At 42.9% G+C, this 14,131-nt stretch overlaps 1 protein-coding gene across 1 annotated transcript in view; it reads right to left on the reverse strand.

Annotated features, from left to right (window-relative positions):
• Positions 1–282: 282 nt before the first annotated feature.
• eya (eya transcriptional coactivator and phosphatase 2) overlaps positions 283–14,131 on the reverse strand; it is an 84,402-nt gene continuing 70,553 nt past the window's right edge. Inside the window, exons 11-16 of the mRNA XM_080282944.1 lie at positions 6,904–6,993; positions 6,353–6,411; positions 5,321–5,481; positions 4,645–4,881; positions 4,210–4,310; positions 283–3,701 (exon numbers count right to left, since the gene is read on the reverse strand). Of these exons, the coding sequence (XP_080139070.1) occupies positions 3,621–3,701; positions 4,210–4,310; positions 4,645–4,881; positions 5,321–5,481; positions 6,353–6,411; positions 6,904–6,993 (729 nt within the window). The 3' untranslated portion in view covers positions 283–3,620. The remainder of the gene's footprint in view (positions 3,702–4,209; positions 4,311–4,644; positions 4,882–5,320; positions 5,482–6,352; positions 6,412–6,903; positions 6,994–14,131) is intronic.

Here is a 14,131-nt window from a genome sequence, read left to right on the forward strand (position 1 = left end):
GCCTCCCACCAGAGCAACTTGTGTTCATTTCATTTCGTGTTTATGCATTACATATTACAGCATTGGATGAATAGTCCCCGTTCAGTATTTCCTAACTAAAAGTGTCCTATTTATATATTAGGATTTAGGTTACCAGTCTGTGGTGTATGCCATTGGGGGAGTTGGAAAGGGGGCCTCCCTTCCAAGCGGGCCCCGGGCCTCCCACATGCTTAATCCAGCCGTGTGCAGTATTAACATCCTGTGAATCTCTTTCCACCGAAACTGAATGAGAGAGAGAGAGAGAGAGAGAGAGAGAGAGAGAGGAAGAAATATACCTTACTGCTTCATGATTGGTCTTAACAGTGATTTTTCATCACTGGCAAGGTTGTTAAAAGGTTACTGTATAGTAAATTAATCTGAGACACAGCTGATGGTGAAAATAATGGAACATGTAAATTCACTTGTTGAGTTGAAGTCAAAGTAATCTGCATATACTGAATATGTTCATCCATGAATTATAGAAAAGGCAAAAATACTTGCAGGTGCATTTGATACTGCAACCATCGTAGTGGAATCTTTGAGCAGCCAGTCACTTTTTACACCATGTAGTCAGACTATACAGTGCTCTTACTGCTGCTATAATCTGTTTCTTTAAGCCACATGAACCATTTTCTAAACGTACTGTACAAATCTGTATCACCTCTTGACTAAAGTAACATAGAGTGTACATTTATGGGATAATGTGTGTTTAACTGCATAAATCACTTAACTTAGGTTGAAATTTTGGAAATAAATATTATAATAAGTATAAGCTGGAGCCAAATATACAATTACAAGGTTATGGCATATACATCAAATAAAATGCACGTTGGATAATGTGACATGTTAACAGGTGCTTCGCCTATGAAGTACACGCCACTTGCTCAATAGTGAAGTACAGATGAAGAACCTTATAACAAAATATAATTGTAGTATTTTCACTCATTGTTATCCACTGTGTATGAAGCGTGTATAAAAATTAACATCATTATCACAATATCTTCAAAGGAAATCTGGTATATATAAAAGGGCATTTACACATTTTACAAACATCATACAATCCTATTTTGAAAGTTAAATTCTGATCAACATTTGTAGAAGACAAAGCCACTTGATGATAAATGAAGGTTGAATGGCTGTGTTGACCTTTGATATATTCCAGATATACTGTATCTATGCTACCTACATTCACTAAAAATAGTAAGGTACATAGCAAATTAGGATCAAGTCTAATGCTTTACATTTTGTACAAACATTACTATGAGGGATATTTATCTGGCTATATAAATGGAACGTTGCGTAATCATTATGCCAAGTAACTGGACTCGTTTTTCTTAAAGCAGGAATAATTCTACCTAACAGGCTTCCTAAGTTTACTCTTAAGGTGGCGCTGGAGAGGGACGCTTTCCTGTGGCGGCGTTGATGCACCTATTTGGAGGACCTGTCAAGATGCACAAATGCCCCACAACTCCCCCCTACATCCTGAAAGGGGGATGGTGGGCTGCAGCATTAGTTTCCTGCAATCCACTGAGTTCATGTCCAGATGAGTCTGGGGTTGCAACTACTACTACTCTTAAGGTATATATGTGCCTTTCTTGGCCTGGCAGACTTAATTCAGAACAAACTCAAGAGGCATATATTTACAAAACAATGTTCAACAGGAGCACTACAACAGAAAAATATTAAACAGGCACACTACAGTACCAAAGATAGTCCACTTCATATTAGAATTACAGTTCTCTTAGCCATGACTCTCACCCTTCTGCACACACACACACACATACTCCCTTAATATACCTCACCATCTGTACCACTAGTCCATTCCAAATTATACTGCAGTACTGCATATAGATGATAGGGTTAAAGTGAGGGAGTATGGGCAACTGTGGATATGTGTGAGTTGTAGCCGAGTATAATTCTGTTTGGAATGGACTAAACATGGGAACTGATATGATGGCTAGAGTGTGGTCATATAACACAAATAGTTTCCAATGGCACTGTCACAGTTGTTAACAGAACAGATAATGAAAATGGTATGGTGTGAACTTTGGGTTTTGCACTACTGTGCAATTGAATTGAACTGTTATGGCACAGTGCAGCTCAAACCCTTATGATCAGAATAACTGTAGTCTCAAGGTTGTACATTGTGCATCTGAGGACCCTTTGTGATAGCATAAAGACAAATATGTAAACCTCATGAGTATGTAGTTTGGGAATGTTTTAAGTAAACATATATGTCCGCTATGCAACAGTTTTCCTGGTGCTTTCATTTCCTCTAATGAACTGGATACTGACTCAAGTTTTTCTCTACCCAAAGCAAGAAGTTCTTAGCATCTCACCTCCTGTATCCATTATATCACCACCAGCAACATACACAACACTACTACACACACACTAAATGTGATTCTTTAGCAATCGTATTCACAGTCCAAGTCATACACCCACATGCACTGCGATGTACTAGTTGTACCTTCCTCATTACATGTTATGACAGTCTCTCTGACTAATTATTTTATTATTCACTGGTGAGGAGAACGAGAATACTTTACTATATTAAGTATAACTGTTCATACAATACTTAGTTGTGGTCTTTATCAGTAATAATGTACAGTACAATAGAACTATGCCTTGAGTTTGCAGGGGTACACCATCATATCTTCCTGGAATATTTCATTAGCAAGAAAGAAGTTTCTTGATCTTTGGTTCCCATATACACATAAAAAAAGGCATATACTGTATAAAGACACTATTTTTTAAAAATCAAAGTTATTATATGCATTTTCTTATTCATTTGGAATGAATGAGTGGCAACATCACGAAAGTCTTTTGGTCTCTGGAGTCTTGAAATGTCACATTTCACAAGGAATACCTGACATGACACTCTGTAACATTGTATTTATGCACACTAGTATTCAACAATGTCAGGATTATTGCAGTAAGAGTTTCAGATTCTTACTATACCTTCCACATAGCTCACTACTGCTGTATTAAACAAAATGACTCTTCTCACATATTAAAATGGCCAAAAATAAAGATGATCATCACAATTTCAAATCTATTGTATATTCTAACAATAAGTGTATCACTTCAGAAATAAAATTATTTTCCAGCACTTTGAGACGCTTTTATGTAACGCACTGAGCCTGGGAATGTCTTTTCCATCTTAGTCTTGACACCTCCTCATGATTTTATTCAGCTAAGGAGAGACTTTTCAAACTGGAAGGGTTAGATATAGACTTAATAAACCCCTTAAATATGAGAGGTATTTCCTAAGCTGAATAAAATCATATGGGAGCATGAGGTTATGGTAAACACTATAGCTGGTTTACTTTCACCTGACAGAAAACTGCTGCCTCTCCATTTCAAACACTGAGTTGCTGTAGGACATGGGCAGTCAAATATGTGCTTGCTATGAAGAAATGTTAAGTAAATTAAATATGGGTGTAGTATTAGCTAATTCTGTCATTAAATAACAGGTGATCAGCAAAAGGGCACACAAATCTCTGCCAGGTACAATCAAACTGACTATAGGCAAGAGCATCACAGAAGCTCACTGGTGAAGACGGACCTCAGCACAATTGTGGAGTCCACACACGCTGCACTCAGAGGCCACAGATGCTGAGGGCCTTATATAGGTTGACAAAATCATGGTGGGTCTGGATCCTCCAAAATGGGAAATCAAGCTGGAAACAGAAAATATACTGTGAATTCAAAACTTTCCATGAATCAAATACTGTACAGTACAGTACAGTACCAGCACAGTACAAACATTCAAATCCAAAATCCCTGGTTCTGAAGGCTTTAAGAAAAACTGAATATTTTGGAAAGTAGAATAATAACGATTACTATGAGTAAATCACGTAAAAAACAGCCAACAGCACCATGAAGAGTTAGTACTGTGAAGTACAGTACTGTATCATGTACTACCATTATAACATGTTGTTATACTAGTCCAACACTAACCTTTTGTCTTGGAAGTTTTCAGAATAAGGATGTTCAGATATGGGATGTTATGCTGTACTGTACTTATAAAGGACACTGCTTCTTATACAGCATAGAAGGGAGGAACTTCCTCTCAAGGCTAAATGCTTCCCCTTCAGAATACAACCTTTAGGAAGCGGCAAAGATAAACTATAAAGGCAGTAACATATCATCACAGTGAAGGGGCTCTACAAGCTGTTAATGACTCACCTGCTTGGCTGCCATCTCCTCATCTCGGCCATCTCCCACCACTACGTACACCGGCTTCCTCCCAAACCTTGAGGCTATGCGTTCAAAGCAGCTCTCCTTACCTAAAAATATTGACAAAAGCTGTACCCTATTTACAATCAGGAGGACAACTGACAGTTACCTTCTCTAAGCAACATAGAAGGAGAAATTTACCCCTCGTTTCAATAACATACTCTACCAAAAAAGGGCATAGTCTGCTCAAATCCTGAATTACTTCTTAGTGATATATTTTATCTCTGATATGCTACTGCTTTTCTTCCTTTTAATAGTTATTTCTTAGTTTCATTCAATAGTGAGTTCCTAAAATGAACTGTTAACTTTTCAGTATACCTATAACACTCTGTAACAAATCTGTCCTGAAGTGATGCCGTGACAAAGTCTGTGTGTGGAACTCACCGACTTTTGTGGCAGAATAGATGTTCTCGATGGGGAAGATAGAACCAAGGCCATAGAGCAGGACTTTTGCCAAGGCCGGAACCAACTGAGTGGTGGTTACAAGGACGTTGACGCAGTTAGGGCGAGACGCAATCAGCTGTAGGCACTTCAGGGACTCGGTAAGCCACTGGTCCGTCAGAGTCTCTATATCCTGACGAACTCTGTGCCACTTCTCTCGGTTCTCAGGGTCCAGCAGGCCTGAGTGCAGAAATTTACTTATAACACTCTTCAATTTGTCTACTGGTTATTACACATCATTATTTCTTTTCCCCTTCAAGTAGGGTGATTGATATAAAGCATACTCATTAAAAATAAATAAATAAATAACTGCAGTGAATTGCAACTGTTAAGACTTTCTCTGGGACATACCAGTGAGGAGTTAGAGGTCCTAATTCTAATCTCCCCCTTCCCCCCTACTGTTTTATAGGATTTATGAGGAAGCTTGCACTACAAATTTAAGTTGGCTAACTGTACCCCTATGCCACAGACTTAACGGTACCAACAATAATTCAGTAAATGGCATCTTAGTTAAAGGGTTCCCAGTTGAGAACAGCGATTTACATATAAAACACAGTCAAAGAACAGAACTTAAGCAGGAATTATACTATCTATATGTACATCAAGGAAGAGAACTTACTGCCAGAGTTATTCCTGCAGCTATTGAAGAGTTCCTTGATCTTCCGGTACCTGAAGGCCAACTTGCGCATCCAGTCTACACCCCCTCGGACTCCAGTACCCAGGCACAGTGAGGCATTGTTGTTGGCGGCACTGAAGCCGTCTGTCGCAAAGTTGTAATTGCTGCAGAGGGAGGCAGAGTTGTAACATATGACAGGTTGAAGGGAAGAGGTACTGGAAATGTTAGAGGTATGAGAGATGAGAAGTGGGGTATGAGAGTGAGAAGTGAGGTATGAGAGTGAGAAGCGAGGTAATGTATGAGAGTAAAAAGTGAGGTTGGAGAGATGAGAAGTGAGGTAGGGGAGGTAAGAAGTGGGGTTGGGGAGGTGAAAAGTAATATATGAGGCAGGGGACATGAGAAGTGAGGCAGGGGAGGTGAGAAGCGAAGATAGGGAGGTGGGACATGATGCAAGGGAAGTGAAAAGTGATGTGGGGAAGGTGAGAAGTGAGGTGGAAAAGCTAAGAAGTGAAGTATGGGAGTTGAGAAGTGAGGTAAGGTGGTAAGGGCTGCAGAGGTAAGATATACACTTAAAGTATAGAGGGTATGAAGAGGGTGAAGGGAGGAAGCACTGGGTACGGTATATTAAAACAAAAGGGACTAAGCTTGTGACACGTGTGGCAGTGGAAGATAAGAACTGTAGCATGAGGGTAACTTGTTAAAAACATTTTGTACACCAAATTATATGCATGTATTTAAGTATTTACCTACTTAATGATTCAACTCACTGAATACAATCTTTGTTAATTTTACTCTTGTTACAACCAGACAATTCTGCAGCTTAAAAGAGAATCCTCACACAGAAGGGCCCCCAAACACTCTCCATTAGCCAATTAAATACAACTACAATTCAATTTATTCTGCTCTTCTGACACTAGTCAAGTTTACCCTTGTCTGCTTAGGTCTCCTTGCTGTGAAGGAGTTAAGGAAAAAAAAAAAAAGTGAAAGTAAAGGTGGAAAGAATTAAGAGGGTTGTACAAGGGCCATTTAACTTACCTGAGGTCCTGACCATTATCATCAGAGGAAACGTCATCTATATGCACCTGATCACACTCCTGTACAGGGAAACAAGTGGGTTACAAAGAAATGAGATTACTGTATTTTTATATATACAATAATTGCAGGTATCCAAAATACAAAATGTACCAGTATGTAGTAGGATTTGTCAGATATCCAAAGTCTGCTGGTGAGATGAGGCTTGGGTGAGGCCAGGCTGAGCCAGGGCATGAGTGTGGATATAAGAGAGGAAGGGAAACAGTGAGGCAGGCCAAGGGTGCAGAGAGATGAGATGCAGAGGAAAGGTGAGGCAGGACAGGGGTGTAGAATGATGAGAGACAGGGGAAAGGTTAGGCAGGAGAGAGGTGAGGCAGGATGAGAGTGGCAGGGGAAAGGTTGGGCAAGACAGGGGTGCAGTAGGATGAGAGAGGTAGGGAACAAGTAAGGCTGGGCAAGGGTAAGGCAGGAAAAGGATTAGGCAAGACAAGATAAAGCAGAAGTGTAAGGTAGGAATAGGGTAAGGTTAGACAAGGATAAGGCAGGACACCCACCTCGAGGTCATTAAAGAAGAAGTGTGTATCTGCCAGGTCAAAGATGAGCTTCTCCATGTGGTAGCCCAGCTGTACGGCATTGGCAGTATCCTGGCAAAGAAAAATGGGAATTAGAAAAGGCGTACATGCTCTATTATTGGAATTAGAATAGCACCAGCAGCAGTGGTGGTAGTGGTAGCAGTAGTAGTAGTAGACAGTAGTAGTAGTAGTAGCTGCAACCCCAAGCTCATCTAAATCAGTACCACGTGGACTGCAGACTGAAACTGCTCTGCTGCTATCAACTGTTCTTCTTTCGGGGGATAGGGAGGGAGTTGAGGAATATTTGTATAACTGGGCAGTGGAGTCGCCCTGTTATATAGTGCCACCATGTGAAGGCATCCCCCCCCTCCCCAGAATCTACAACAACTGTGAATCCAGTACTGCCACGCCAAGAAAGTCAGGAGGCAACACAGATCATTGCACATAAACCACACGGGGGAAATTAAATTGGACAGTCAATTTCTGCTATGCCCCATCTTCCCCCTACACACCACTCACTATACTGATGTTATATCCAGGTCCCAGACTAAGCTGCAGGATGAACAGGGACGAATAGGAAACAAGAAAGGTAATTACATTTTTAAAAATCACCTACAGGCTTTTTTTTTTTTTTTTTTGAGAGTTGTGACTTTGGATGCAATACGATAAACTCAATCTACAATCAATACAATTTCAGCGTAACTTTTGCTGTCATATATATATAATACCTCTCTCTCTCTCTCTCTCTCTCTCTCTCTCTCTCAGCAGCAGGTGGCTCCAGTCACTCTAAAGGGGGGTAGGGGGTCACAAGGCTGCCAACCACTCATTTATACCTCCCTCCTTTTCCTCTCTCTCTCTCTCTCTTCTTTATTCCGTCTTTCCTTCATCTTCCTCAACCATCCTCCTTTCCTTCATCTCCCTTCTCTTCTCTTCCTTCTTTCCTTCCTTGACTCCTGCCTCCCTCCTTCCCTTTTTCTGCCATTGCTCTTCCTTCTTTTCTTTATTCCCATTCTATCTTCTTTCCTCTTCCCTCTCCTATCGCTTCCTTTTCATTCGAGAGAGAGAGAGAGAGAGAGAGAGAGAGAGAGAGAGAGAGAAGAGGAAAAAGAAGAGGGGAGAGAGAAAGGCAAGAGGGCCATAATCCAGGATCTACCCAGAGCTTGGCGGGTATGTGGCGTAATCTCGACGCCAGGATGGTCACTGTCTGGGAGGAGGAGGAGAAGAGACTGAGAGAGATGAGGAAGAAAGAGTGAGGACTACTGAGAAACTGAGAGGAAAACCGGGAGAAAAGAGGGAATGAGCGAGAACGAAGATAGGCAGATTGAGAGTAATGAGAAACGGTGAGAATGAAGAGGGGGGAGGGACGAGGAAGCTGAGGAAAATAGAGAAAGTTAAACAGAATATAGACTGAGACTGAAAAGAGGGTGAGAAACAGGAAAACCGGTACAGAAGAGAGGAAGACCGTGAAAAATTAGAGAAAATCATTGAGACGAGACAGTGGAATGGAAAACCGAAAATGAAAATGAGGAAGAGAACAAGGTGGCGGAAAATGACGACAGGAAAAAAAGCCAGTAAAAAAAATAAAAATAAAGGAGAGCTGCTGGGAGTGGCATAGGAGTTTTACGGATAAGAGGTGGGCAGATAAAAATTTAGTATCAGTATCAAGAACAAGAGTCGCATACAGTAAAACGAAATTCACAGACAGGAAAGGAAAATACACCCAAAATTATATGACTTGTATCACCGAAATTTTGGAGCGACCTTATAAGAGTTCTCGTGGTTCAGATACACTTAAGTACATCTTGAAGCGGTTAGCATTCTTCATTACCATTAAATTTTCTGAAAACAACTTAACTCTGCTCCCAAACACGGTTAAAATGTTGCAGACTCAAAGTATCCCCCCATCATCTCCACTTTTCTGCGTCTACCGTGCCAGACCAGAGAGGATTGTGAGTACGCAATGCTGTTTTGTTTCGTAACATTTGGTGGAGAGTTATGGGATTGGATGATTCAGCGCAAACTCGTATCCTTTATCTACAAATCCTCGTAACTGCTTGATTCTGGTTACAAAATCAGATAAAACTGACCTAGATATGTGTTATAAGCGCTTCCGTCGAGTCTTCTTTACCTATAGATCAGGGTGATTTTGACGCGTTTTGTTTCACGACATTTGGTTACTGGGATCAACGATTCGATAAACACTAATTTCTTTCGTCTAAAATACCCCCCAAACAAAGCATATCTTCCTCTAAACCCCGTAAAGCTGAGCTAGAGGTTGAATATTTACTCCCACCTCTGATTTTTCATCAACTATCGCACCAGACCAGAGGCGATTAAGACGATGAGATGTTGTTTTGTTTGATAACATTTGGTCAGAAGAATGAACGGCTTTATCAACACTTCTTTCCTCTACAATATTCAGAATAATCCAATTCCTACTCTAAATTTGACTAAACTGGGCTAGAAACTGAGTCCATGCTCCCATCTCGAAGCTTTCATCGCCAACCGTACTAGAGCAGGGGCGATTAAGAGGATGCGATGCTGTTTTGTTTGATAACATTTGGCGGGAAGTTATGGGGATGGGCGATTGGGAGGGGTTACGAGGGGACAACGTATGTGTGTGTGTGTAGTGAGAGGGAGGGGAGAAGGATGTGAATGAGGGGAAAGGGGAGAGAGGATAAAATACAGGTAAAGAGAGGGAAGACAAAAACAAGGACTAGAAGAACAAGGACAATAAGATATGCGGGAGGACGGGGCGAGGAGAAAAGGAACCAAGACTAAGAGGAAAGAGGAAAGGAGCAGGGAAGGGAAGTGATAAGGCAAGATACAAGAAGAAGAAGGAAGGAGGAAAGAAAAAGAAGGATATGGAAGGAAAGAGAGGAAGGATACAGGAGGGTGAGAGAATGGAGATAAAACAAGGGTGCAAGGGAGAGGGGAGACAGGAGGGGTAAGGATGGAGGGGGAGAGAACTGATGTGAGAGGCAGAGGGCATAGGGAAGAGGAACGGAGGGGAGAAGGATGTTGGAGGGATAAAGGGAGGGATGGGTGGTATTAGAGGTGGGGGTGAGGTGTAGGGTGGGGATGGGGGTGAGTGTGGATGTGGGTTTGGGTGAGAGGGAGGGGTGGGGGTGGGGGAGGGGAAGGGGGGGTGGGGGGAACACAACAACCCTGGTCTCAGCTCTCACAGATTTTCTAATTAACGCTAAGTGCCCGCCCGGCGCCACACTCCTGCCCCGCCCCGCCCCGTATACGCCCAATACCCACCCCGTATACACCAAATTCCGAATCCGCATACGCCCAATTCCCGTCCCATAAACGCCCAATTCCCGCCCTGCAACTCTCTCTCTCTCTCTCCACCAGTTCACTCCTCTACCTCTCTTCCTTTTTTGTCTTTCCCTTTCTCTCCCTTTCCCTCCACCTCCTCCCTCCCCCCTCCTCCACTATACCAACAAACACACACTCACAAAACAAACGTCCCCCCTTCTACCCCCTCGTCCCCTTGTGCACCCCTTCCCCAATCCTATAGTTCCCTTGTACCCCTTCCCCTTCCCCTAGTACCCCCCTCCCCTTCCCCTAGTAACCCTTTCCCTACCCCTAGCACCCCCTCCCCTACTCCTAGTACCCCTTACCCTATCCCTTGTACCCCATCCCTACCCCTAGCACCCCTCTCCCTTGATCCCCCTCCCCTCCCTTTCTTTTCTCCCTCCCTTATCCCCTCCCACTTTCCTCCCCTCCTCCTCTACACCCTTCCTCCCTGTGACACGACCAATATGTCTGTTGCTTCCCTCTCGCTCTTCTTCTCTTCATCTTTTCTTTTCATCTTATTTTTCCTCCTCTTCATCACTCTCTCTCTCTCCTTTCTTCCTTTTCCTTTCCTCCATTCCTCCTTTTCCTTACCTGCGCCTCAACCTCCTCCTCCTCCTTTGTCTTTCCCCTTTCTCTTCTCCCTCTTTCCTCTTCTTCATCACTTTCTCTTTCTTCTATCTTCTCTCCATTCTTCCCCTTTCTCTTCCGAGCTTCCACTTCCTTCTCCTCATCCCTTCCCCTCCTTTCTCCCTCTCCCTTTCCCCGTCCTGCCTCTCCTCCCCCCCACACCTTGTGAAACGACTAAACTGTGTGTGTGTGTGTGTGTGTGTGTGTGTGTGTGTGTGTTTACGGTGCCATATGAAAACTAAGTCGCAAAGGAAAAGGTGTTACGTTAACGCCACCTAAAATACAACATCCATCACTTCAGGCAGCAAACATCAACTTTTCATCCGCCAGTGTTTCCTCGGGCTCGGTCAATCAGTTTATTTTCTGCATTTCCATTTAGGTTATGTCAGGCTGTCAATACTGCCCATTTTAACATACTTTTAAATTCGGTGGCACTTGGGACAGGCACGGGTTGGGTTACGGCAGCAGTCGAGCCACCAGACATCCTCATTCTGGCTGCCAAGGCGATAACTTCACACCTTCATTACTTCACCTGCATTATTTTGGTCTCCATTTAGATCAGATCTGGATTCATCTTTGTGTTCACTCTTTCGTCTTCCGGCAACTTTTGATGGACAGAGCCTAGGGAGCCTTCCTGCTTTTCTATATTTGTCTTCAGCTGATAGAATATTGAGTTTGTTAGTTATGGCCTTCCCTATACCATACAACCACGAAAGGTTCTGTTGCTGTTTGCCTTCCTTCGTACTCCTTTATTACAAGAGCACACCGGCCATCTCTTCAGGTACTAATGTCGATTTGAATCCTTAACTGATTACTTTATAATAATAATGACGACATGCAAGGGTTATCATTTACTACTGCAACTGGCATATTTCCTATTTCAGGCACTTCAAATTAAAAAAAAAAAATGAGTTTAAGCAGTCAATAGTCACCAAATTTTCATCCTTTCGCCGTCAAATACAGGTTTAAATTTGCAGTTATATTTTATTCCCAGTTACACTTTCTGCCTCCTCTAATGGACATGCACAGAATTAAACCATCACACAAATCAAACGTCACAGGGTCGTCAGCCTTTCAAGCGTCAATCATCCACTTCATCACTTCATTTACAACAGCCTCGCCAATAATTATGCAAGGTTAGTAGTAGTAGTAGTAGTAGTAGTAGGCTGACCACTTCAATTATCATATTTTCATCTTCTAGCGCTTCTGATGGACATACACCGAGTCAGGGCATCAAAAATTCACATGTCACTCACTCGTCATCCTTTCTGGCGCCAATCCCCGACTTCAAAAATCGTTCCTATAAATTCACTGGCCCGAAACATCAAAGGCGGGAGTGGAACGAAACAGCATCCAAGACGGGAGTGGAACGAAACAGCATCAAAGGCGGAAGTGGAACGAAACAGCATCATTGGCGGGAATGGAACGAAACAGCATCAAAGGCGGAAGTGGAACGAAACAGCATCAAAGGCGGGGGTGGAATGAAACAGCATCGAGGCGGGAGTGGAATGAAACAGCATCAGAGGCGGGAGTGGAACGAAATAGCATCAAAGGCGGGGGTGGAATGAAACAGCATCAAAGGTGGGAGTGGAACGAAACAGCATCAAAGGCGGGAGTGCTGAGTGCTATAACAACACTGGTGCTAATTGTCACCCATTACAAAAAGGGATTTGGATTTTTTTTTTTTTTGTGTGTGTGTGTGTGAGCAAGATAAAAGCGAGAGAGGAAGATGGTGGGCGGGGAGAAAGATAAATATACGGGCAGTTGCGTGTAGGGAGGGGAGGGGAGGAGAGGGGAGGGGAAGAAGGAGGAGAGACAAAGAAGGAGGAACAGAAGAAAAAGAGGAGACAAAAGAGGAATAGACAACAAGGAGGAGGAGGAGGAGGAGGAATAGAGAGAAAGAAAAGGAGAAGACCAGAAAACCCACATCCCTCCCTTCACTCTCCCTCTCCCCCCTTCTCCCCATCCATCCCACCTCCCTTTCACCCCCAAATCAATATGGCGGCTCAGGTGACTCCAAAAATTACCTTCATTATTGGACTCGGGAAAATAAAAATAAAAAAAAGGTTGGCGGGGGAAAGTTTGGTATAATTTTAGGGATTTTTCTCGCTGGTGTGGGGGAAAATTTTGAATATTCTAATGGAGGATTAAAATTAAATATATTGTTAGGGATTTTTCTCGGGATTTTTTCTGGGATTAGGGGATTTTTTGTCATGGAGGGAAAATTATAGGGGAGAAAGCCTGAATTGTTGAAAAGATAGATATACGGTAGATGGATTAAATAGATAAATTGAGAGATTGGGGGATATAGAGATAGACAGATGCAGTGAAGATGTGTGTGTGTGTGTGTGTGTGTGTGTGTGTGTGTGTGTGTGTGTGTGTGTGTGTTGTGTACGTACAAGATAAAGATGAGTCGACTGATATAAGATGGAAAGGATAAACTTGGCAGAGGATACACACACACACACACACACACACACACACACACACACACACACACACACACACACACAAACTTAAGAATGAGAGCAAGTGCGCAGGAGGATGGAAAGAGGGGTAGGGAGGGGGAAGAGAAGGAAGGGAGGGAAGGAGGGCGAAGGGCAAGGATGGAGGGAGGGAGGGAGAGAAGGAAGAGGAGGGAGGAAGGGAAGGAGCGAAGGAAGAGGAGAGAGAGGAGAGGAGGAGGGAAGCAAAGGGAGAGAGAATCTGACTAGAGACGAAGGAAAGTAAATGGAAGGAAGGGGAGAAAGAGGAGGGAAAGAAGGAGAGAAAGAGAAAAGAAAGTGGAAAGGATGAGGAAGGAAGGAAGGAAGGAGAAATGGAAGGCGAAAGAGAGAGAGAAAGTGGCAAAAGAAATGGAAAATAGCTGAGAGAGAGAGAGAGAGAGAGAGAGAGAGAGAGAGAGAGAGAGAGGAGGGGGGAGAGAGACAAGTTTCCCACGGATTAGTTCTAACCGTTACCAGGGGGAGGAAAGGAGGGAGGGAAGGGAGAGAAGATGGAGAAGGAGGGAGAGGTAATGGCAAAAGTAAGGCTAAGAAGGAGGAGGAGGAGGAGGAGGAGAAGAAAAGGGAGAATGATGTTGAAGATGATGATGATGATGATGATAAGAAAAGTGGAAGGAGGAGGAGGAGGAGGAGGAGATGATTCTCTTCTTCCCTTCTTTTTCTACTCTTTTTTTTTTCACTTCCTTGTTACTTTTCCCTCTCTTCCTCCTCTCCACTCTTTACTTCCTCTCTTATCCTTCACCCCTTCATAACGATGACCTCTTTTACTCTTC

This window comes from Coenobita brevimanus, chromosome 95 (genome assembly GCF_032717465.1).
Source record: "Coenobita brevimanus isolate Jiangsu-jjx chromosome 95, ASM3271746v2, whole genome shotgun sequence".
Classification (NCBI taxonomy): domain Eukaryota; kingdom Metazoa; phylum Arthropoda; class Malacostraca; order Decapoda; family Coenobitidae; genus Coenobita; species Coenobita brevimanus.